This window comes from Lissotriton vulgaris, chromosome 6 (genome assembly GCF_964263255.1).
Source record: "Lissotriton vulgaris chromosome 6, aLisVul1.2, whole genome shotgun sequence".
NCBI lineage: Eukaryota > Metazoa > Chordata > Amphibia > Caudata > Salamandridae > Lissotriton > Lissotriton vulgaris.
In genome coordinates, this window is record NC_141694.1 from 97194951 (window position 1) to 97221304 (window position 26354).

The window sequence follows — 26354 nt, forward strand, 5'->3', positions numbered from 1 at the left end:
CATATTGTACAAGGATCAATATCCTACACTCTCACAATAATTTTGGAGCAGGGGAGGGCACCGTAGTGAGTTAAAATTAAAACTACTAGATGAATGCATATTAGCCAAGTTAACATGAGTGCTAAACACGTTGGAGTAAGACCTGGACAGGCAGAGAAAAGAGGGAGGCGAAAGTCAATGATAGATTGAAATAAGGGATACTGCGATGTTGTGGCAATAAGCAGGATGTGACTTGGTCAAAGTAGTGAATTAACAACATCACGTAAGGTTAAATTCTGCGTTCGGACATTGATACCAAATTGTAAACAATATGCCAGAGTATTGAATATTATCACGTTAGCAAAACTTATTCCAAACTGGATAAGTGGAGAATCCATGAAAGGTATCTAGGTAGTTGTTATTTTAAAACCTAGCGTAAAGTGGTGCAGAATGGCGCCTGGACCCCTTTGTGGTTTGGAAGTTGCGCAAATAAACGCTGGAAAGCAGTCACTCGAAAGGTCCTGTTTAAGACTTACCCCGGTTTTGGAGTCTTAAGCTTCCTTCGGGTGGGCCCAGAGCTGGAAAGAGAAGGCGAAGAGAGAAGTGAATCTCCTTACCTAAAGGGAAGAGCGTACTTCCCTGATTAGTGAATGCCGCCATTACCCGCGTGTGTCGGAACCTTCGCCGCTTGTGCTGACTCTGCCCCCGGATGTGAAGCTTTCAACGGGAGGAGCGTATTTAGCGGAGTTTTTTTGAAAGAACAGCTTTCACAGAGGTGGGTGGACCGTTTGAGAACAAATGTCACGGGTCTGAATGACAATGTCCCATGGCATCATTTTGCTGCCCACTAACCCATCTGACTCTAAGAAATTACAACCCTGTTCCCAGTTCTGCATGCTGCCTAACACTCATGTCTTCCCCTCTTCGACAACTGATCGAGTTGCCTCAAAACATCATGACTATGCTCTGTTACCGCACTACATGCAGCCAAAAAAGATATTACTATTTCACCATATTTACTTGACTGCACCTCGTTATCTAATTTGAGCAAAATCGTTATGTCATTCACAGCGCATCAATGCTGTAACTTATATTACCCCTTTAACAACGTACCCATGCAGGTTGTGTTTATTCTTCACATATGTTAGCTGCCTCTCGATAGTCAACAAGTATTAAAACTGTTTGTTTTCATTTCGAGTCAATAAAGCTGTTCTTTCAAAAAAACTCCGCTAAATACGCTCCTCCCGTTGAAAGCTTCACATCCGGGGGCAGAGTCAGCACAAGCGGCGAAGGTTCCGACACACGCGGGTAATGGCGGCATTCACTAATCAGGGAAGTACGCTCTTCCCTTTAGGTAAGGAGATTCACTTCTCTCTTCGCCTTCTCTTTCCAGCTCTGGGCCCACCCGAAGGAAGCTTAAGACTCCAAAACCGGGGTAAGTCTTAAACAGGACCTTTCGAGTGACTGCTTTCCAGCGTTTATTTGCGCAACTTCCAAACCACAAAGGGGTCCAGGCGCCATTCTGCACCACTTTACGCTAGGTTTTAAAATAACAACTACCTAGATACCTTTCATGGATTCTCCACTTATCCAGTTTGGAATAAGTTTTGCTAACGTGATAATATTCAATACTCTGGCATATTGTTTACAATTTGGTATCAATGTCCGAACGCAGAATTTAACCTTACGTGATGTTGTTAATTCACTACTTTGACCAAGTCACATCCTGCTTATTGCCACAACATCGCAGTATCCCTTATTTCAATCTATCATTGACTTTCGCCTCCCTCTTTTCTCTGCCTGTCCAGGTCTTACTCCAACGTGTTTAGCACTCATGTTAACTTGGCTAATATGCATTCATCTAGTAGTTTTAATTTTAACTCACTACGGTGCCCTCCCCTGCTCCAAAATTATTGTGAGAGTGTAGGATATTGATCCTTGTACAATATGTTTGTGTCTATTTTCTCTTTTAGGTTAATAAGACTAAAGTGGCAAATGTTGATCCACCATATAATCAACCCGTGATCACCACACAAATAGTGTGAGTAGATTCTCTATGTTTGTTTGTCCACCCTGTCCTGACGAAAGCCCCATAGACTCCGTTGAGCCGAAGGGGGCTGAAACATGTCGACACCTTCTGGAAATCCACACTTCTAGATCCAGTAACCCGATCTAGGACAAGTACCTACTTAATTTTAATATAAGATCTCCACCAATACATTAAAAATCTTCTTAGGTGTTGATCTTATTTTTACCAGTTTTCCACTTTTTTTGCACCATTTCTTTTTTCATCTCTGGACACTGCAAACCTAGACCAGAGGAGCCTCTGGATGAGGCAGGCACCCACATTCTCTATGGTATCCGATGATAACTGCCGAAAACCACAATGTAGGGGCGGATGAAAGAAATATACCGCAACACCAGCACACATTGGGTTTTTTGAGGATACCATAGTTTTTCTAACCAATGGTTTAGAATTGTTACAAGTGTCCATTTCACCCACTTGATTACCTTGATATCAATGAAGCTACTCACATTAAGGGACACACCCTAGATCAGGTCTTGTCCGACAATCTAGAGCTAGCCGACCTACGAATTTCCCCATGCTCATGGTCGGACCATCATTTTATTACCTTCTCCAACCCGAGTATTCCTACCCCTAAAGTCTCTTCCCCAGTCACTATCATGGCCAGGAATTGGAGTCTGGTTGATACCAAAGAATTTGGCACCATACTAGCTGCATCGAGCACTCTGGTTTGATTGCATCCCCTCACATCCAGGCGGAAAATATTAATGCTCTGTTGGAATCTGCCAGAGACAGTCTTGCTCCTATGAAAGACAATTAAAAATAAGAGGCCCCATGACGCACAGCGCTGGTTCTCTGACAATCTGAAGGTAATGAAACTGGCTTTGCGACATACCGAACGGAAGTGGAGGCAGAACTATTGCCCTCATGAAAAGACCATCTTTATGGTCACACTTAAGGACTACAAACTCCCCATTCTCAGGACTAAACCTGAATATTTTTCGTCTAAAATCCTGGAATCCACTAATAAGGCTAAGGACATTTTTACGATAGTAGATGAACTTGTCAAACCTGATCACGGTACAGCAAAGCCCACTCCGTCACAATCCCTTTGTGACTCCCTTAATACTTATTTTATTGAAAAAATTGCTAACATCAAATCCAGTATTCCCCCGTCCTCTGCATTGTCAGATCCCAGTGGCTCACACACTAACTCTTACCACCTCGATCAATTTCCTCTCCTCACCCAAGAAGTTTTTGTCTCTCTACATAAGAAGGTTTGCTCAGGCTTCCCCACGGACAGCTGCCCTCCTCATATCCTTCGGGAAGTTTTCCTCCATTGTCCTGAGCCCCCTATGTCGCTTCTCAATAATTCCCTCACTAAGGGCATTGTTCCCAACTTGTTTAAGAGTGCAGAAGTTGTACCTAGCTTAAATAAAACAGGCATCGATCCTTCTATACCCAGCAACTTTCGCCCTATCTCACTGCTGCCCTTCTTGGGAAACATCTTGGAAGCCCACTTGGCCAACTGCCTCAGCACTTTTGTTGAGCAGTCACATTACCTGACCCACACCGAGCCGGTTTTAGACCCGAACACTCTACCAAGTCTGTCATTTTAGTAGTCCTTGATGAATGTCGAAGGGGGGCCGACTGTAGCTCCACGCAAGCTCTGGTACTTCTGGATCTCTCGGCTGCTTTCGATGCGGTCGACCACCATTTGTTGGTCAACCGGGTCGAGAGCGCGGGGATCCGGGGCCTTCCACTGAAATGGATATCTTCCTTTCTCAGTGACCGTTTTCAAGCAGTTCGTCTTGCTAGCTTTCTTGCTGAGAAAAGGAGACTGACGTGTGGGGTCTCACAGGGCTCTTAGCTTTCTCTCCTCCTTTTTAACTTGTATATTTTCCCTTTAATTTTGACCCTTCAAAAGAGAGAGGTGGTTACTTTCAACTACGCTGACGATCTCCAGTTAGTGTTTAATATTGACTCTTCTCCTTCGTCTACGGAAAGCTTCCAGTCTACCATGATATTTATTAGTAACTGGATAAATACTAACCACCTTAAGTTGAATCCCGACAAAACCGAGCTGATTCTCACCGGTGGCCCAGTGAATCCCTGGAATTCCAATTTTTGCCCATATTCACTGGGATGCCCTCCATCTCCGTTCAGCTTGGTTAAAAGTCTGGGAATTGTGATTAGCAACGACCTCACGATGAAGGCACAGATAAGTGGTGTGGTCTCTGCTTGTTTCTTTCATCTCCGGAGAATTCGTAAAATAAGCAGATATTTAACCATCGAGACTCGGATTCAAGTTATACTTGCCCTGTTTATGTCGCGTATTTACTATGCTAACTCCCTGTATACTGGCATACCAGCTTACCAAATAGGTTGGCTTCAACTGGTACAGAACCAAGCCGCTATGGCTATGGCCAACCTAAATCTCACCATGTGTAGCCTCTGTTGAAAAACTTACATTGGCTTCCCGTGACCCAACGCTGTCTCTTTAAATTAATAACAATAGAAGGGGAATGCCCGAATTACCCTCCTATACCTGGACATAGAACATCAAAGATGTGTAATAGAAAAAAGTACGGAGGGATCAATCAACTATTTATTTTCGTACAAGGCACTATCAATTACCCTGACGTTTACACATTTCTTACATCAAACTATACATGATTCTATAAAATACACATGTTAAGATGGGGCTAGGTGCAAAATCGAATACTTGTACAGCAGACGTAATATATACAAAACATATACCAAAACATAAAGTCACATATAAATCACAATCACATATGTCGACCACATATACACAATATATACAACATTTACAGAAAACCCTAAATATAACTTCGATAGTTGTACACTCCTTATTCTGAGTAATACACTCTGAGGAAGTCCTCTCTGCGCATGAGATATCACACCTCTTCTCTCTTTCCTCTATAGGCGCCCTTATTCTATGGAAAAATTCTAAATAATTAAACTCCTAAATTTGTCGACGCAGTCGCGTTTCAGCCATTAATTTCTTGCGGCTTCATCAGGACAAGGGTCAAGATATATATGGAGTTAATTCTTCACTCACAAAAGTAGCACCATCCGTCAAATATATCAAGGGTACACAAATACCCGCATCGCCTGGATCCAATGACTCTCTCGAATCCTTGGTATAGAAGCTTAAGGAACCGTTCAGCGTAAGCCCCTGGAGTCTCCTTGTTAATCGGAGCAAATCCTCCACCTCACTGCCTGTTTATGAGGTCCCCATCCGTAAAAGGAACGTTTGGTCCTTGTTCTACCCGCCACGCTCTCAAGGCTTTAAATTAGGCTGCACTATCCACAAAGCCCTCTCGGATCGTGGTCCGGCCTTCATTGCATCTAAAGTACGGCGCTAAGTTCTCACCCGCGATTTACCCTCTGCAAACATTAATCTGGGGACCCTTTGTCCATTTAAACGTAAAAAACACAGGGTCTAAGATTCTCGTCTCCGGCACCACAATTTTGGAATTCTCCCCGCCATCCCCCCTCAACCCGAATTGCTATACTCAGTTTAAGAAGTTTCTCAAAACTTGGTTATTTGTTCAGGTCTACAATTGAAATCCCCATTTACTGTCCCAGCAACTGTTCGACCCCGCTTAGCGCCAAGAAACCGTTGGTGAACGTGCGCTTTATAAATTGCTTTTAACATACCATAACATAACGGATACTAATCCAATTCCACTGTCCAGAAAGGACCAGTGCACCTCTTCAGCAGAATAGTTGAGTCAGCTGTGGGCGAGCTGGTCAGAAGAGAGGCAGGGAGGGCATGTCCTTTACATGGACCAGCAATACAGAAAAATGAAAACACAGAGAGTGGTTGGCCAAAGAGCAAAATTAGGAGGAGGCAAGACCAACATGAGTAGGATGCGGAGTTACAGAAAGATGGGGCCAGGGCTGACCATAACAGGGATAAAGAGGAAGATGAAGTGAACACAGATAAGTGCTGCTGCAGCAAGTCTGCAACATTGTAGTGCAGTGGTTCTGTTAACACATGGGAGACTCATTGTAATGCAGACATGCAATATTTACAATTAAAAAGGCTTTTGTAATATGTATTATCTGTTTTACTGAGTATGCTGATTGTGATTTCTGTATTCTGTCAGTTGAGCCCAGTCCGCAGTTCCCTAAGTTTGGTAGTGGTCCTCTTCATAAATGAAATGTTCCCTCTTTCTACATTTCATAGGATTTGGAGAGTTTATTGCACGGGAAGATGGCATCCTCTTATGATCTAATTTGGTAAATACGCCTTCCTGGGGCCATAGCCCATCGCTTTGGCTCTCTTCTCCCTCTTAACGAATAGGATCGCTATTAAATTCTTTGGGCCTCGCATCTAGCGCTTTAAAGTGCCATCCGGGCTCCCCAAACCTGTCTATAAATACAATATTGATCAAGTAGCAGGAAAAGACAAATCCGTTCAAGCTTTGACTTCTGCCCTAAACCCACTCTGCGGCTTGTAAGCGTTCATCTCCATCAGTTCAACGTTAGCCTTTCTGTGACTTTGGGAAAAGAGAGATTGCTTAGTGGTATTCGAGGTATAAAGTAGGAAGTGACCATATGATTTGCTCATTCAGTGTAATGTTACACAGTATAGTAAAGGTCATGGGCAGTGACCCCGGGGGCAGGGGGCATTGTCATTTAGCACTGAATATGGCTACCGATTACACAAACACCATAACGCGCAACCAAGTTGTACCCGGTCCTCTTCTAATAAGAGAGAGCGAAGAACAAGTGAATCTTTTGCTACTTTTACTACTCCCTACTGGGTGTGTTTCCTAAAAAGGACGGTAGCCCTCACCCACCCAAGTGACTTAGTTCATCATCAGGCCCCTCCTTATTGTAGTTCACAAAAGGTAACACCCCCAGTAGGGAGCTGAAGTATAGTAAAATACTTCATTCTGATTCACACCCTCTCTTGATATAAGAGGACCCGGTACAACCTCTTGGTGTGTCATTGTATGTGCATGATAGATATTGTTCATGGGAGGACATACTAAGGACACCTTCTACTCTCTAACCTCTCACAGGCTAGCCAAGGCTCTTTGTAGAGTTCACTCTCTACGGGTTCTTTGATCTAGCATTAAAGCCTTGCACAGGAGCTGGAATAACTCCAATACATTGTTCTCTATATTCACATGCAACAAAGGCCCCTGTCCTATCTGAGCCAGACTGTATTTCATTGAGCTCAAATTATCTGAAAATCAATCCACCGAATGTTCGGCACTTCAGGCCCCCCAAAAATGTAATGTTTAATTGATTAAATCTGGTTCAGTGAAATCCCATCTTGGGAACTGTGTGAATTGCTGTGAGGTTGAGAGACCATGCTCAGAGCTCTCCAATACAAATCACATTTTGCATGCAGTTGGGTGCATTCACTGTGCTCTGGATAAACTTGTGATAGTCTTTATTTAAGTGACGTGGCTCTAACCATCCACAACCCAACTACTTATCCTCTTACTCGTTGACGTTCTGCCTGTTTTTGTCCCTTTACACCGCTGTCTTTTGACTAGGTTTGAGCTTTAGAAATGTATACATATATTTATGTGGCGTGCTGGGTTTGGGTGGCCCGGTACTCTGATGTGTAGAGTCTTTTTATACAATTTCATGACTCGTTTCACAATGTTCATTACTTCAGTTTTGATAAATTGCTCCCTGGCTCTCAACCATAGGTTCCTGCTCCAAATAAGGGCTGTTGTTTCCAGATCACGGACTTCCATGATCAGACAGCAACTTACTACATCCAGCTCCCCACCCACTCCAGGCTGTCGAGCTTCAATGTCCAGTTCATTTCTGGCTTCCGCTGATGATTCCTGGTCTCCTTAGCAAGGCGAAACTCTGGATACAGAGTTGCTACTATGAGAAACTGGGCCTCTGTGTAGCCAGAGAAGGTAACCAGCTTTCTTTTGGCATCTCCGTAAACTAAAGCTATTTTCACCCTTTGTCAAATTCAGGTGTCAAAAAATTCCAAACCACTCCACTTCCACCTGCAGCAATATCCTTTAGTCTAGTTATGGTGTGTATTTTAAGCCCTGGAACAAAACCAGAGCCCAATGGTTGGGACACAGGCTCGGGTGGGTGCTGGCCGGTTTTGTCCTCCTCTTCCTTTTGTAACTGATGACCTTTTCTGTCCTTCAGGTCCTGGCTCTATGATCTGTGCAGAGGGATTGACCATGATCAGATCAAGCCAAGGCAGCTGCCGAAATCTATTGGCTGCAGCAAGAACTTCCCGGGGAAAACTGCTCTATCCACGCGAGAGCAGGTACAAATGCTCTGTGCACAACTGCTTCTGTGGCTGATCGGTCTTTGGGTGATGTGTAGTGAGCATTGTTGACGCGCCTTATAGAATGAGGAAGAGGCCTTCCCCTGAGCGATCTGTGTTGCCTTCTGTGTATTAGTAATCTCAGCCCCTGGTAGATTGCCACCCAGCCAGGCAAGGTGTGATGGCTTGTCTCTTCTCCATGGAGGTCCCTGGTGGATTCTCGAGGGACATTCCAAGAAAAAGAGGCTTTTGAATCAGTTACTTTGTTCATCTGTTCCTTTGTCTGACCATATTATAGATTAATAGCTCAGCTTTGTTCCTCTCTAATGTCCTGTGCTGGTCCTTATTCTCCAGAACCTGTTTATGCGCAATGTTATACACTAACTTCCTACAGCTCCTCATACATGCATGTTACACCATCCTGCTCCGTCCTGCTATGCTTTCTCTTTCCAGTTTTGTTGTTATATGTGTGATGCGTTCTCTCCTAGACTGGCTTTCCATGTAGATCTATGTTCTCCTTTCTAGGTGCAGTATTGGCTGATGCAGTTGGCACAGGAGCTGGAAGAAAGACTGAAGAAGGACCGAGAACATGTAAGGAATGTTTCTTTGTTGCATGTGCGATTGCTCTTTTATCCTAGATTGACAGCATTTCCAGCTGCAGGTAAACAAGAAATGGGATTGGGTCCAAGGTGTAGGAAAAATGCTCTGCTCCACCTACATAGTACGCATGTGTGAGTGGCCACATTTATTGGTATTATTCCTCCATAGTTGTTGAGTAACTTCAGACTTCAGCACATATTTTGTTTTTGGCAGTCTGGCGAGTTCAGACATGGCTTAGGGGCTACTGTCACTGACTACAGTATGAATTCATTTGTGATGTGTTTTGGGTAATGTGATCCCTATTCTCAGTTAGGTGGTTGTGTCTCAATTGATTATGTTTTGGGAATATGATTTTGGTGTTCAAGGGTGATGTCAGGCCTGTCGTCGTTGCTCCTCAGGATTGGATTGATGCTGTAAAGGGGCCCACCTCTAGATCATCCCAAGTCTGGCTATTAGTAACACAGACTATTAAGGAGATCAAGCGCGGGAAAAAGTAGGGCAGTCCGGAGGGGAACAGCTGGGCGGCTGGAGCTGGAAACCTGTGAATATATAAAGCAGGGGATCAATGGGAGAGTTACTCTAGACCTAAATTCTCTCTACCAAATATATTATGTTTGTCACCCACCTGAAAGATCATACAGGTATGTTGGAACGAAGAGTGACAGAACAGGCGTCTTCTCAATTCCCAGACAGTTCTGCTTAAATACATAAAGAAGACCATAAATATGCCCCTTCCTGCCCGCCTCTATGGATAGGGTTCAAAAGCACAGTATATGAGGAAGAACGTTTAAACACCTACCCTACTGAGAAATGGAAGAGGACTTGAAGGCCAACAAGAATTCACATAACCTGTCACTCAGTCCAGTGAAAAGAAAACAACATCCCCTCCGATGTGGAGTTCAATATATAGTACAGGTAAGTGCACAAAGCACCCTAAACGTATCTCAACCACCTAGATTGGGAGTCTTTTAGGGTACTAATCCAAGAACAAAGAACCAAAAGAAAACAGCCCAGCATAAATGAAAGGTTGTTAAGGACTTAGCTCCCCTGCAGATACGTCTCTGCAAGGAAAAGCATGAACCACACTTCTCCACAAGTACAAGGATACTTAGCCTCAGTATCCAACCAGAAAGTAGAACCCAACCAAGTTGGAGATAACGGAAACAGTAGTTTATAATTCAGCAAAATACAAGCACCCCCCTTGATCGGGGAAACCTGAATATGAAGCTCGCCAAACGCGATGTGGGCGCTTCCTAAGCCCCTCCCCAGTAATCCACAAGGTGGTGAAAACAGAGTCCCAAGAATCGGAAATTCAGCAACCGAAACGGGCGCTTCCTAAGCCCCACCTAATATTCCAACGGGTCCGAAGTACAATCCGGCGTGAGCTTACCTCAGCCTACTGAAGATAGCACCAACCGAAGAACAAGTCACACGAGCCGTCCTACTTGCTCGCCAGGAAGGAATAATCGGCAAGGCGTCTTCCACTACCGCCGTAATATCCCATTTCCTGGTCGCATATCGTCATTCCTACGCGCCGCGCTAGGAATCATGGGAATTGTAGTTTTTCATGCCCGGTACAGATTCGAGCTGCAGGCAGTGATTTACCAGCGGCCGGGGAATCCTGACAGAACACCCCCCCTTGCAAGATTCACTGACTGCCACCAGGCTTGCCCGGATGAGACAGATGGAACTTCTTAACCAGTCTAGGGGCATGAATAGCACCAACAGGTTCCCAGGAGTCTTCCTCCGGCCCATAACCTTTCCATGCCACCAAATACTGGAGCTTGCCCCGCACCCTACGTGCGTCCAAGATACTCCTTACTTCGTACTCAACATCCTGTTGGACTTTCACAGGCGCAGGGGCTTTAGAACGGGGACCCTTCGCTGGTTTGAGTAGCGACACATGGAACACTGGATGAATCCTGAAATGTGCAGGAAGGCTCAGTTTCACAGCCACCGGGTTTATGTGTCGAATCACCCGATAAGGGCCAATAAACCTAGGATTGAAGACACTATATTTGCGGAAGCGGATATGTCTAGTGGACAACCATACCCAGTCTCCCTTGCTGTAAAGAGGGCAAGACCTCCGACGTTTATCAGCCTGTGCCTTATATTTCAGTTTAGCCTTTACAAGATTCTTCCTCGCTAGTAGCACACTTTCCCGCAACTGCACTAACCGTGCCTGCAATTGAGGGATTGGAACTTCTGAGGATGGGACACTCAAAGGGGCGAATCTAGGGTGAAACCCGTAGGTGCAGAAAAACGGTGTGTAGGAAGTGGAAGAATGCATAGCATCATTATATGACACTTCAGCAGTCCATAACCAGTCAACCCATGCCTCAGTAGTAGTATCAACAAAACATCTCCGGTATTGCTTGAGCGTTTGATTTAGCCTTTCGGTTTGACCGTCTGTTTGGGGATGAAAGCTGGTGGACAAGGAAGAAGCTATGCCTAACCTATTACACCAGACTTTTCAAAACTTAGCGGTGAACTGGGCTCCCCTGTCCGAAACAATAACCTTTGGTAGTCCATGTAACCGGACTACATGAAGGAGCAATAAATGGGCAAGCTGGCTGGCAGTTGGGACTCCTTTACATGCAACGAAATGACCCAATTTAGTCAAGTAGTCCACAATTACCACTATAGCTGTCATCCCCTGATCTTTAGGGAGACCAACCACAAAGTCCACAGAAAAGCTCTCCCAAGGACTCACAGGAGTGGGCATACTTTGCAGAAGTCCCTGTGTCGGACGATGATCACTCTTGGCCTGAGAACAAGTGTCACATCGCTGTACCCATGCAAATACATCAGGACGAATGGTAGGCCACCAGTACATGCATAGCATTTTCTCCAATGTTTTCTTTCCTCCTGTGTGTCCGGCACATGGCAGCTCGTGACACCATTGAAAAGCCTGTTGTCTTAAGGCTAACGTAGGAAGGAGCAGCTGTGTGCCCTTTCTTGGCAACCCTTGTCGAATTTTCCACTCCGGATGTAGGCGGATCCATGATTTCCAGAAAAAGGTTTGAATACCTTTTTTGACTTTGTGAAGAAACTCCTCTGTGTGTATTACTCCCACCACTTTTCTGGGATCAATGATGCTTTTCTCAGGTGTTACAGTCGTCGCTGGGCTGTTTTCTTGACGCGAGAGTGCATCAGCCTTCCGGTTGTCACAACCTGGACGAAATGTAACCATGAAATGAAATTCGGCAAAAAACAGCATCCATCGTAGTTGTCTAGGAGTAAGGTGACGAGCAGCTCGCATAAACTGTAAGTTACGGTGGTCGGTGTACACCGTAATTTGTTGAGAGGCTCCCATCAACCAATGCCTCCATTCTGCGAAGGCGTCTTTGATTGCTAGCAGTTCTTTTTCCGCAATGGTGTAGTTGCGCTCCGCGATGTTCAATTTTCGAGACATGAAGGCAATGGGATGGAGATGACCGGTACTCTCATTCCTTTGGGAGAGTACTGCTCCAACAGCCAGTTCGGAAGCATCCGCTTCCACCACAAAATGGAGTTTCGGGTCAGCATGGGTTAGCACCGGTGCAGTAGTGAAAGCAATTTTCAATCGTTCGAATGCTGTTTGTTCTGCTAAACCCCATTCAAAGGGAGTGTTCTTCCTGGTTAGCTTAGTAAGTGGAGTTACCATGTCAGAGAAGTGAGCGATGAACCTCCTATAGAAGTTTGCGAAACCAAGAAGTCGTTGAATGTCTTTGATGTTATGAGGTCTCGGCCACTCCACGATTGCACGTATCTTTCGTTCCGCCATCACTTGACCTGAAGGAGTGAGCATAACTCCTAAGAATTCAACAGTGGTGACATGGAACTCACACTTCGTTAACTTGCAATACAGATGATTCTGGTGTAAGGCGTGAAGGACTTGACAGACATGTTGTTGATGTTCCATTTCTCCGTTAGAATAAATCAGGATGTCATCAATGTAGACGACTACGAAGATGTCTAAAAAGTCTCTTAACACCTCATTCAAAAAAAATTGAAATGAGGCTGGGGCATTTCAGAGCCCAAAGGGCATCACCAGGTACTCAAAAAGCCCGTACCGTGTTTTAAAAGCGGTCTTCCACTCATCGCCACTTCGCATCCTCTCTAAATGATAGGCTCCTCTCAGGTCCAATTTGGTGTATATGGTGGCGGATCTCACTTGCTCCAACAACACTGGTATCAATGGGAGCGGGTACTGATTCTTTATTGTTATGGCATTTAATGCCCTGTAATCAATGCAGCAACGTAACTCCCCATTTGCTTTAGGGATAAAAAAAAGCGGGGAAGCCGCTGGAGATCTGGAGGGCCTAATGAATCCCAACTTAAGGAGGTCATCCAAGTATTCCCGGAGATGTTCAGTTTCGGGTTGTGATAGAGCGGAGATCCTACCACAGGGAATCACAGACCCCGGCGTCAAATCAATACGGCAGCCGTATTCACGATGCGGAGGGAGCACTTCAGCCTTCGTTTTACTGAACACCTCTTAATATTTTTGATAGCAACGAGGTAGTGCTACATCTTTCTCTGCAGCCGTGGAAATGTGATGAGTAGCTGCTAGAGCCATGGAAGGTCGCGAATCCTCTTGAAGGCAGTGTTCTTGACAATAAGCGGAGCGGAACTGCAAGGTCTGATCCGTCCAACGGATGGTGGGTTCATGTTTTTTCAACCAAGGAAGTCCCAATATTACCCCGTATGTAGGGGCATGAATGAGGTTGAAGGGTATATTTTCTTTATGATAGTTCCCATACCACATCTCGTATTCAGGCGTATGTTGGTTGATAGGGCCAGATTCCAGCTCATGCCCGTCCACCGCAAAGACAGCCTCAGGAACAGACTTGGTAACAGGAATTACCCCCAAACGCCGGGCTTCCGCTAGATCCATAAAACAGCCAGTGGCTCCGGAGTCTATCATAGCTCGAATGTTCTTGGGGTTGTGGTTTATCCACAACTCCATATCTAGAAAGAACAGGTGATTTCCCACGTAGTCTTCTTCCGTCACTGAAGGGATGAAGTGAGTGCTCGAGTTTCTTTCTTCTGGTAAACTCAAGCGTTGGAGTTTTCCGACCCCTTTTCAACTGTGGACACTGCCACCTGTCCTGCACGGTAACGACCCCCCCTTAGGTTTCACAGGGCATTCCCTTAAGAAGTGTCCTTTCTTTCCACAATAAAGGCAGAGCCCAAATTTACGGCGATGTTCTCTTTCACTCGGGGTTAAGGATGCCCGTACCACTCCGATTTCCATTGGTTCTGCTTTTCCTTCAGGCCTCTCCCCAGTGGCTGGCTTTTCACCCAAAAGTACTGGTCTGTCCTTTCTTCCTTGTTCTCCTTTTCGTTCTCGTAGTCTGTGGTCAAGACGTAAGGCCAAATCAATGAAGGCAGCACATGTCGTAAGTTGGGGTTCAACTTGAGCGATGACATCTTTTAGGTTTTCTGTGAGTCCCTGGTAGAACAGAACCATTTGCTTTGCCTCAGGCCAATCAGTTTCCGCTATCAATCTCTGAAAATGGTTCAGATATGTTACTAGATCGGAAGAGCCCTGTTTAAGAACAAGTAATTCTTTATCAGCGGAAAAAGTTTCGGCCCGCCGATCAAAGGTCTTTTCGAACTCTATTCTGAATAGATCCCAGTCATAAAGAATAGCGTCGTTACTCTTCACTATGGGGACCGCCCACTGGGCTGCTTCTCCACCCAGATAGGAAATCAGAAAAGAAACCCTGGCTTGGTTGGTTAAGAAACACTTAGGTTTACAAGTGAAGTGTAATAAAACCTGGGTCATAAATACTTGTACCTTTTTTCTATCACCCAGAAAGCGTTCAGGGGGGGCTAATGGAACAGGGGAAGGCATTTCTACTACTACTGAGGCAGGTTGAGGGGCAGGGGCCCCTGCATCAAAAGGGTTACGCTGGGCGGCATCAAACCGAGCCTGCAGTGCTGCGGTCTCTTGACGTGAGGTGGCTAATTCCGTTTGCACTAAAGCTAATGCTGCCAGGATATCATCTAAGGTGGCCATCCCTTTATTCAATACAACCAGGAGGAGAAGAACTCGTGGGCCGATTATTCTGTCGGGCCTGTCGTCGTTGCTCCTCAGGATTGGATTGATGCTGTAAAGGGGCCCACCTCTAGATCAACCCAAGTCTGGCTATTAGTAACACAGACTATTAAGGAGATCAAGCGGGGGGGGAAAGTAGGGAAGTCCGGAGAGGAACAGCTGGGCGGCTGGAGCTGGAAACCTGTGAATATATAAAGATGGGGATCAATGGGAGAGTTACTCTAGACCTAAATTCTCTCTACCAAATATATTATGTTTGTCACCCACCTGAAAGATCATACAGGTATGTTGGAACGAAGAGTGACAGAACAGGCGTCTTCTCAATTCCCAGACAGTTCTGCTTAAATACATAAAGAAGACCATAAATATGCCCCTTCCTGCCCGCCTCTATGGATAGGGTTCAAAAGCACAGTATATGAGGAAGATGGTTTAAACACCTACCCTACTGAGAAATGGAAGAGGACTTGAAGGCCAACAAGAATTCACATAACCTGTCACTCAGTCCAGTAAAAAGAAAACAACATCCCCTCCGATGTGGAGTTCAATATATAGTACAGGTAAGTGCACAAAGCACCCTAAACGTATCTCAACCACCTAGATTGGGAGTCTTTTAGGGTACTAATCCAAGAACAAAGAACCAAAAGAAAACAGCCCAGCATAAATGAAAGGTTGTTAAGGACTTAGCTCCCCTGCAGATACGTCTCTGCAAGGAAAAGCATGAACCACACTTCTCCACAAGTACAAGGATACTTAGCCTCAGTATCCAACCAGAAAGTAGAACCCAACCAAGTTGGAGATAACGGAAACAGTAGTTTATAATTCAGCAAAATACAAGCACCCCCCCTTGATCGGGGAAACCTGAATATGAAGCTCGCCAAACGCGATGTGGGCGGTTCCTAAGCCCCTCCCCAGTAATCCACAAGGTGGTGAAAACAGAGTCCCAAGAATCGGAAATTCAGCAACCGAAACGGGCGCTTCCTAAGCCCCACCTAATATTCCAACGGGTCCGAAGTACAATCCGGCGTGAGCTTACCTCAGCCTACTGAAGATAGCACCAACCGAAGAACAAGTCCCACGAGCCGCCCTACTTGCTCGCCAGGAAGGAATAATCGGCAAGGCGTCTTCCACTACCGCCGTAATATCCCATTTCCTGGTCGCATATCGTCATTCCTACGCGCCGCGCTAGGAATCATGGGAATTGTAGTTTTTCATGCCCGGTACAGATTCGAGCTGCAGGCAGTGATTTACCAGCGGCCGGGGAATCCTGACAGGTGAAGGCTGTAAGACTTTGCTTATTGTGTAAGCATCTTCTAGGTCGATTGACAAACCTATTGCCTAGTACAGGAGGGTGAGAGACGAGGAGAAAGAGAGAGGTGTAATGAATACAAATCAATTTTTCATGATATCCCTAGTATGCAAATCTGAAGTGGCCTTAATAAATCTTGATCCCATGATAAATATTTACTCCACTCTTCAAAGAATCTAGTTATGCTATACTTGTGTCTGACATTCAATGGTGTGTATTTTTATTGTCCGTAATTGTACCTTTGGTGTTCTGCCAAGAGTGGTTCATTCATGAGCAGCTTGTGGGTGTTTATACACATGAAGTCTGCTATTTCTTCCTTCTCATGCTGTCCACATTTGGATTAATTTGTCACAAAAGCGTGGGGCTTCTGTAACAAATACTGATGAATTCCAGAAAGGTGCATTAGAAGCCCATCCTTTAGCCTAAATAGGATAGTTTTGATTTTGTCATTAGAGATGTAACCATAGCTATCTTTCAATGTGCAGATATTGAGTGAAAAATTTGGTTTCCTTTTCATAACCATATTTGTTTCGTGTTTACTTTGGCCTCCACTCTGGTGTTTGCTGTAGGTCAGTGAGTCACAGTGGAGTGTAGGTTCTTATTTCAATTTCTGGTTTTATCAATCTTGTATGTCAGCCGCTGTGGCATGGATGATGTTCTTAAACAAAATAGAGGCCTACATTTTCAACCCTTTACCCTCGGTCAGTTTGGTCCTCTTATAGGTGGCCTTCGGTACTGGGACCCACTCCACGCTAGTCAAGTCTCCAAGAAATCTTGGTTATGATATTCCGGGTTGCCACGGCAACTACTTCTATTTATGGATATTTGCCTGGCTCACTCAGTCTCCTAGTCATTAAAAAGGTAGCTTCCCTTGTCCTTGCTGCCCGACTGGCTATCACCTCTAACTTGGCTCACATAACTGGCTTCTTGTGAATTAGTATTTTGTTATCAAAGCCATGTTTTTTTGCCACAGTTCTTCTACTCGAAAGAAATAATGTTTTGCTGGTGTTGCATTCTTTCTTCTGTTCCTTCCATGTGATGTGTTTCCCCTCAGCAGATCTTCTGCCTGTTCTCAGCATCTAAATGATGTGTACTATTTGCGAATTCTGTTCCTTTCTTGCTGCGAAACATTGGGTTGCCACGCACTGGTGGGTCGCAAGCCGATTTTTTTTTTTTTGGGTGGGTCGCGAATGCCCAAGCAATAAGTAAAGATACCTTTAAATTCAGTGTTTATCTTGTCGCATTTACTGCACCTCAAAGACAGAGGTTAAATGTCAGGTTATGTATTCGGACAAATTACTGCTTATGTTTTTTTAATATGGGGATTGGCGTTTACTTTTCTTTCTCTGACTGAAAAGTGAGAGGAGTTGGTCATATTTACTTTACAATCTTGCTGGTGTGCTACAAGTATGAAAAGGGAGGCTGTAGGATGTCATTTTTTTGTTAACATCCAACAAAATGTAGATACCTGTAAATGAACTGTGCACATTCAGCAGTTAGTCTTTCAATACCCAAAACTCAATATTCCTTGCCATTCATTCAGTGTCTACTGCTGTTCCGTCTACCGCATCTCTGTAAGTACCTTACTTCTTTCTAGCGATGTCTCTTTCTCTGTCTCATCTCTTTGCTATCATTAGCTCCCCTCACTCGGTATATATACCTAACTCTGTATGTGAGCTCACCTTCACAGCTCTCTTCCTTTCTCTGTGCCGCACTACTCTTTACCTTACCTGTCCTTCTGTACGTCACTTTTCATTTTACCTGTCTTTTCACCCAATCTGTCTTCATCTCTTTATACAAGTCTCGGCCTCTTGTTTGCATCTTTCTACTTTACCTCTCGCTATAACTCACACCTTCTCTCTACACCTTTCTTCATCCATTCTAAAACATTTCCTAACTCTCTATATCTCGGTCTCTAACTCTTCTCTTTTCTCTCTCTCTCTCTCTCTCTGTATCAACGTCACCTTCTCTTTTTTCCCTGGTCTCTCTTCCCTTCGCCCTCCTTTTCCCCTCTATTTTGTAACTTGCTATATTCCATTCTTTTGACCTCTAGCTTATGTTGTCTCCTACCCCTTCTGTTTATCTTAAGTAGGGCCCGAGGTCCCTGTCTATACAGTACACATGAAATGGAAACGGGCAAAGCAGGGGAAAATGATGGAATAATGAAGGTCATCACAGCCCCGAATTCTTTCCCTCTTCCAGGAAGAATGCCAGCTGTGAAGGGAGTTTTATTTGATTAGGAGTATCCCTCTGTTGAAGCTACTGTTGTGAGTGCTATGGGGATTTGTTTTGTTTTAATAGTATGCACAAGTCCAAAACACATCCACCAAATCATTCCTTTGCCTGTTCCACAGTGGGATTGTCAGGCTGGTTAGGTGCTAAATTCCACATAATCTATTATTGTGACTCAATCTAGATACAACCACAAAACGTACACACCTTTTTTTTTTTTTTTAGTATTTGACGGGCGAACATTGTGCTGCTTGATCTTCGGTTGCACCGTCCATTCTGAAAGTATAAATTATTATCTAGGGCACGGTTTCTGCATCTAGAAAGTGGTGGACCCAAACCCAGGATGAGGGAGACCTTCCCCCCTGTAACCTGGTGTGCTATGTAATCGACAAACAAGAACTTGGAAGGGATTGAAGCAGGAAGGAATCAATTACACAGTAAGATCAAATGGATGCAGTTTGTGCTACTGGAATGTGGCGAAGAAGCAAACTCCCTTTAGTACCCTAGGTTGTCAATTATGTTCGTGGCAAAGTTTAGGCCTTGTAAGGAAAGATCCTGCAGCTACAAAAGCCAATTATATAGTTTGTAACAAATCTACATTGTAAAAAGGAGTTAGTCTTAGTAGCAAATCCACTGTCCCCGTATTCCCCCTCCTTCTGCCTCACAATACCCCTATCCAAAAATATGAATGTTTTTATAGCCTTGGTGCCCAGAATTTCTCTTCTTGTTCGGGTCTCATAAGTATCTAGAGTGTGTGAATAAAAAAGGTAACCTGTATTCTCTGTGCTTCAGTGTTTCAGGCTACGCCTAGTTCCTAATTAATCCAAGAGTTCTCTATCATCAGTACTACTTTGTCTGGAGAAAACAAAAGAGGACTGGCCTGGTGACTAGGTGTAGCCCTAGGAGAGGCAACAGCAACCCATTCATGTATGGACCCATAGGGTAAAGCTAATCTGTACGTAGTGAAGTTGTAGCCTTATTGTGAGAAGTTGGCCCGATATGCAGTGCTCACTATTCTAGTGATCACTATGCATCAGTCCAAACCACCCTTATGGTGATTGGTTGTAAGTCAACCTTAGACCAGCTATCCTAGTAGCGTGGATATGAGCAGTCTTCGGGCTAAACTCTAGAGGGCGTGTTAAGCCAGCTGTTATACCATCACATATACCCCTTGAACACCAAGTGAAAGGACACCACACAAGTGTTATGAAAATAAACAGTGTATTTATTTTAAGTCACAACAGCCCTGTACTCTTTATGAGGACAGGGTACTAAGCACACAACAAAACTCTTAGGAAAATACTTCTAGTGCACAACAAATGCCCGAGGGCACGGAAAGTTTAGTGTTCTCGGGCGAACCCAATAAGGTAAGTCGGAAGCGACAGTGACTCGGGACCCTTAAATTATGAGGCTATGCTGGGGCACCGAAATGCCGAAGTTACCTAGCCCAGGGGCTGCGACTGCATAGGTCTTTACAGACGTCGGGAATCCTTGCTGACGAACCAGGAGCCTGAAGGAAGGAGTTGCTGGCAGGCGACCAGTGAAGAAAGTTCGAAGAGATCCAAGCCTGGATCGAAGATGGATGACACCTGAAAGCAGAGGGGACCAAGTTCGTAACTACTAGCCAGTAGTCAGAGGGTACCAGGAGTGCACCGGATGATCGTCACCTCGACTAGGTGAGTGGGCGACGCTGGGCTCTGCAGTCTCACGGACCAGGAGGCGTTGTCGGCGACAAGGATGAAGGTGCGAGCTGTCCCACGATGATTGATGCTGTCGGCGTCGCTGGGCCCAGGATTGGGGCAACAAGCCTTGACAAATTCAGGGCCAAGTGGTGGACCTAAAATGGCGTCTTGAGTGGACCAGGAGGGTCCGGGGTGATCCTCTTTCAGAAGGGAGCAAGGGCCAGTCTGGAGCAACCAGACCAGCAGCGTTGTTGTCGGGCGTCGTCGAAGGCCACAAGCCAGCCGGCTAGTAGCCAGACAACGTGATGAGCAGCAAAAAGCAGAAGGGCCCCAAGCAGATCGTGGAGATGCTGGGAGGCTGAACTTCGGTGCTGGAGCTGCTCAGGGTCGGGGCTTCTCGGACCCCAAAGCACTCACCAGAGGATCCCTCGGCGGTCGTGCTGGATAGAAGTCGTGCAGTTCTGATGATGGCCGGTCCCTCGAGGTCTCGTCGCACCCACGGATCTCAGCTGAGCTGACGATGTGGGTAGAGGTCAGAGGTGCCAGGGAAGCCGGTTCTCGTCGAGCTGGGCAGTCCGTTTCCTGAGAAAGGACGTGCAGCAAACCGCAGAGTTCTTAGATGGTGCCTGCGGATGCAGGGTGACTACTCCTTAGCCACAAGGGAGAAATCTTGAGAAGAGTCGAGAGTTCCTTTCGTCGAAAGTAGTTTCTTGATTCAAAGATGATCTAATTTGGAAGGGTCCCCGCTCCTGCCTTTATCCTAAAGAAAGGGGTGGGTACGCGACGAGGTCCTGCCCTAGGGGTGGGACCAGGAAGGGGGGTGGTTACACCCCTCTCCCATGCCGGACTTTCCCCAGGTCAGGGGCTGGCGTGCCCCGGGAACTGGTTCTAGCCGGCAGATGCGTAGTGAGCACCGGGGTGCCACTCCGCAGTCATCTTCCTGTAAAGCCCTGCCTACCCAGGATACACAAAACCCTGTCTGGGATGGTGCGAGCACCGCCCCGGACAGGAAACCCTTTGTCCAAGCTCTCCTCGCTGGAAGGACTCCCAGCAGCAGGAGGTCAGACTCATGTCTATGGTGGCAGCATCCATTTTGTGGAGCTGAGGCTTCAGTTAACTTTAACAGGGGTTCACAGTTACGTACATGTCATGTCCCTCTAGAAGGGTGGAATGCTAACCCCGTCGCCAGCATTGGTGAGGGGTCAGTATCCCAATTCGTATGACACCTTACTCGACATGTTTTGATAATGCGATACCAAAGATAGCATTTAAGAGTATATGGTACGCGTTATCATGGAACAGCCATTGGGGTTTGGTTCCGCAGGCTGCAAAAGGGCTCAGCTCATGCCAGAGCACCATCTCACACGATTCCACGCACTCTGCCTTCAGGATATTCAAGGCCTGCCATAGGAGTGACTGATAGGAATCCGTGTGCCCATTTTCGGGGTTAGATATAGGTATACTATATCTAAAGCAAAGGGTGATTACACCACCTTGCACCAGCTGTCGTGCAGCCAGTTGTGTCAGATTTAGATGGCCATCCAGGGGTGGCATAATACATGCTTCAGCCCCTGGTAGGCCCTGGGTACACCGATGCCCTGAGTGACAGGGTCTGACAAGGTGGCCCAGTTCCAATTGGGTAATGCACCTAAGGTACACATGTCAATTTAGTGAGAGAACAGCTAGGCTGTGGGTCTGATTGGCAGGCCCACAGCCAGAGAAAGTCGTAAATCAGTGAAACAAAAGCAACAAATCTGGGTGATCATAGGATTGCAGACCCTACTCTCCTACATCACCCCCCCCCCCCCCCCCCAAACGTTGGGACAATAAGCTAACCTTGACCAGGTGAGTCTTCTTGTTCTAAGTGGAAATACCTGGAGAGCCCATCTGCATTGCCATGATCAGTGCCAGGTCTATGCTCCACTGTGAAGTCCATGCCCTGTAGGGAAATGGACCACCTAAGCAGTTTGGGGTTTTCACCCTTCATCTGATTTAGCCATAAGAGGGGCTTATGGTTGGTCTGAATCTTGAAATGAGTGCCAAACAAGTATGGCCTCAGTTTCTTCAGGGCCCAGACCACAGCAAAGGCCTCCCTCTCAATAGCTGACCAATTTTTCTCTCTGGGGGTCAGCCTTCTGCTAATAAAAGCAATGGGCTGGTCATTACCATCAAAATTCAGTTGAGATAGAACAGCTCCCACACCCAACTCAGAAGCATCTGTTTGGACAATGAATGGTTTGGAGTAGTCTGGACTCTTGAGGATAGGTGCTGTGCACATGGCCTGTTTTAGGTCATCTAATGCTTTTTGACAGCCTGCTGTCCACTGAACCTTTTTTGGCATTTTCTTACTTGTCAGTTCATTAAGTGGAGTCACAATTGATCCATAATTTCTGACGAACTTTCGGTAGTAACCAGTCAGGCCCAAGAAAGCTCAAACCTGAGTCTGGGTGGTTGGAGGAGCCCAGTCCCTGATTGACTGTATTTTGCTCTCCAGTGGCTGAACTTGGCCTCCACCTACAAGGTGGCCCAAGTATACAACCTGTGTCTGCCCTATCTGGCACTTTGTTGCCTTGATAGTGAGACCTGCGGCTTGCAGTGCCTCTAACACTTTCCTCAGGTGGACCAGGTGTTCCTCCCAGGTGGAGCTAAAGACAGCAATATTGTCAAGATACGCTGCACAGAAGTCATCCAGCCCAGTGAGAACGTGATTCACCAGCCTTTGGAAGGTGGCAGGTGCATTTTTCAAACCAAAGGGCATTACCACAAATTGATAATGCCCACCAGGGGTAGAAAATGCTGTCTTGGGCTTGGCGTCCTCAGCTAACCTGATTTGCCAATACCCAGCTGTCAGGTCAAATGTACTTAAGTAGTTGGCAGAAGCCAATCTATCTATAAGCTCATCTGCCCTTGGTATTGGGTGGGCGTCAGTCTTAGTGACTGCATTGAGACCCCTGTAGTCTACGCAAAACCTCATCTCTTTCTTACCACCCGGGGTGTGAGGCTTTGGCACTAGAACTACGGGACTAGCCCAAGGGCTATCCGAGGGTTCAATGACTCCCAACTCCAACATTTTCTGCACTTCAGTTTTGATGCAGTCTCTAACATGATCAGGCTGCCTGTAGATTTTACTCTTGACGGGCAAGCTGTCACCAGTGTCAACCTCATGGGTACACCAATTGGTCTGACTGGGTGTTAGAGAGTTGAAATACGTATAGAGGGGTCCCAGACCAAACAAACAATCACTTATTCAGAATCACACACAGTTATTTAGAATTGATCCAAAAAACCAAATGCGGGTGCATAGTGTTTTTATTTTCACTGCACCATTAGTCATTCAATGATTGAAAAATCCAGTTACTATATACAAAAAATCAACGCGCCCACTAAGAAAGGGAAGGAGTGCAAGGGAAAGAACACATTTCAAATAGTTACACATCACTAATCAAAATTTCCATATGTATGAATCCATAAATCAAATCATGAGTACCATTGATCCACATATGAGAGGTCAAATAATATTGTATGCATCAAAAAACACTTTTTGATAGAAGAGACTCCTAAGTTGCTGAAACTATCAAGCTAGAGTAAGGAGTTCTTGGTTGTAGATGAGTGTCTACGTTTCGACCCAGAAATTGTAGGACAGTAGATCCTTACTACGCGGGTCTTCGTCAGGACGTGAGGGGGGTGGAAGGGTAGAGTGGGGCTGATTCCTAAGCACAAAAAATAGAAGCGAAAACTAATTACTTAAACCGGTCTTGAAAAAGTCCCGACATAGTACATAAACGAGAAAGGCCGTTACATTCATGGTTGAGGGGTGAATTAGATTAGATAAAAGTGGAAAAGTTAAAAAAAGGGGGAGGGTTGGTTATACTGAGGATTGAGCCACATATTATTTATGAACATTGTAGTAATTACCTGGCGGGGCGAACAACAACGGCCAGAGGAAACGTGGTCCGTAGCCAGGCAATCATAGGTTCTGCTGTTTATGCTGTCCGTATCTGAAAGGACCGTTATAGAAGTGAAAAATGGCACCAATCATATGGATGATTTGCCAAAAAATATTGCTAGACCGTACAATTAGTAAATACTATTCGGCAGCCTACCTTTATGTCAGGGCAGTGGGATATGTAGAATTGAACTGATTATAATTCCTCCGTCTGACCGGGTTATTCTAAAAATTTAGTGAAAAAAAATCACTCGTAGTACATCTGAAAAACATCAAATGGTAAAGACGTGTCAGTACTGGGGGCAATCCCCTGGTAACTGATTCAAATAGAAAAAAAGGCGCCATCCGGCGTCACTGGCTCGGGACTTACCCGAAAGTTTAGGATAGATTGGTTAAAGTTCTCCGTCAAAACAGGGTATTGTTAAGGGTTGAAAAAACACTCGTAGCGCATCTGCAAGAAAACAAAAGGGTAAAGACGCGTCAGGTCTCGAGTCGATCCCCTGGCTACTAATTCAAAAATGAGGCAGAGGCGCCATCTGGCGCCGTTCACTCGGGACTTACCCGAAAGGAATGAAATTCTCAAGCGGAGTATGTGAGCCGGCGTCTCACCGCGTCTTCTCGGATCGGGAAGTGCTGTCCGGGTAACCCTCGAGGTTAACTAACCTCGTGGAAAAAAGACTGGCTGCAGTTGCTAGGGTTACAGGAAAGCTAACGTCATGTGTGTAGTCAAAAAAGGAAAAGAAAGACTCAGGCTGAATTTGGCCGAGAGCCATTATTTGATGCAAAAAATATATGATGAAAGAAATGTTTTTTAAGTCATTTCGGACCTGATAAGCCCACAGCCTCTAACTATCTTAAAAAAATGTGATTGGTCAAGAAAGCCAAAAAGAGAGCATGGTTCAACTCCAGAGAAACCTTACTACAGCCTGGAGAGAAACAGAACAATAATGATGAACGTCTCATTTGTGTAACCACTTTCTCTACAAAGAGTAACATGATAAAGAAAACTATCAATAAATATTGGAATTTAATATCTGAAGATCTCAATAGCAGTTGCCCACCCCTTCATGCTTTCAAAAAAGCGAAGAACATCCGGGATCACGTGGTATGCTCCTTCCTCACGACCCCCGCTGAACCGTCCATAACAACTATGTGGAATCTACCGCCTATTGTAGGACATTACTGATGTGGTTCATGTAAGGCCTGCCCAGCGACAATTCAAACCAAAGTTTTCACTTACAAACAGCAACAAGTTCCACTAAAGTCACATACTAACTGCAATTCCATCAATGTGGTTTACTGTATAATATGCCCCTGTGACCTGATATATGTGGGTCAGACACAACAACGAGCTAAAGTGCGCTTTCTACAGCACTGCAGCCGTGTAAGATGTAAGGTCATAGGAGCCCCCTTGGTTGACCACTGCAATGAAAAGAATCACCCCCCGGAGAGCCTGATGTGGACCGTCTTGGAACAGGTCAAATTAGGCCCAAGGGGTGGTAATATAGAACCTATTCTCAATGTAAGGGAGATTAAATGGATCCGATTTTTTGACTCAGTGCGTATGGGTTTAAACAAATCTGAGAGTAGTTTCGCCCAAATGGCTTTCCTCTGAAATGTATACACAATCTCCAACTGGGTGGGAGGCTAATGTAAATTCGGGTTCACGATCACCCAATGCCTTCTGTACATTTTTCAACATGGCCAAGTGCTGTCTCTCAAATGTCATTTCTCTAATGTCTTTTGACTTTTTCCTGATTTGTAATGAGCGCTAGACCACCATGTATGGCAGGTTCGCGCCTTTAAACTACTGCAATATCAATACATATATAAAAAAAATTTTTTGAATCTCTATTCCTTCTTTGGAATACTGTGCGCCTGACTACCATGCTGGGTAAGTTCGCGCCTGTACAGACTCTATAGAAATTTACTGTGGCTTTAACGTCCATATGTCCGGATTCTCCATAATGCTAACCTGGCCCTATCTGGCGCGCTTTAGACCGCATTGTCGGAGCAGGTCCGCGCAACCAAATATGTTGGCCACTGTGTTTTATAATGATCGAAACTGTTGTTTTTCTCTGTAAATATCGCAATAACATGTGTTCAACCTAGTTTAGAGGCTGTGGGTTGAGCGTGTCCGAAATGACTTATATTTTTTATCATCGAGTAATAGCTCTTGGCAAAATTCCAACTTGAGTTTGTGGTTGAAAATGATGTAAACTGATGTTTTTTCTGTAAATATAGCAAT

The 26354-nt window shown here is 45.3% G+C and overlaps 1 protein-coding gene across 2 annotated transcripts in view; it reads left to right on the top strand.

Moving 5' to 3' along the window:
* Nucleotides 1–26354, top strand: part of POLH (DNA polymerase eta) — a 158228-nt gene that overhangs the window by 75971 nt on the left and 55903 nt on the right. For both annotated transcript variants that reach the window (XM_086926021.1, XM_086926022.1), the window contains exons 9-10: nucleotides 8171–8294; nucleotides 8820–8885. In XM_086926021.1, coding sequence (XP_086782147.1) covers nucleotides 8171–8294; nucleotides 8820–8885 — 190 coding nt within the window. The remainder of the gene's footprint in view (nucleotides 1–8170; nucleotides 8295–8819; nucleotides 8886–26354) is intronic.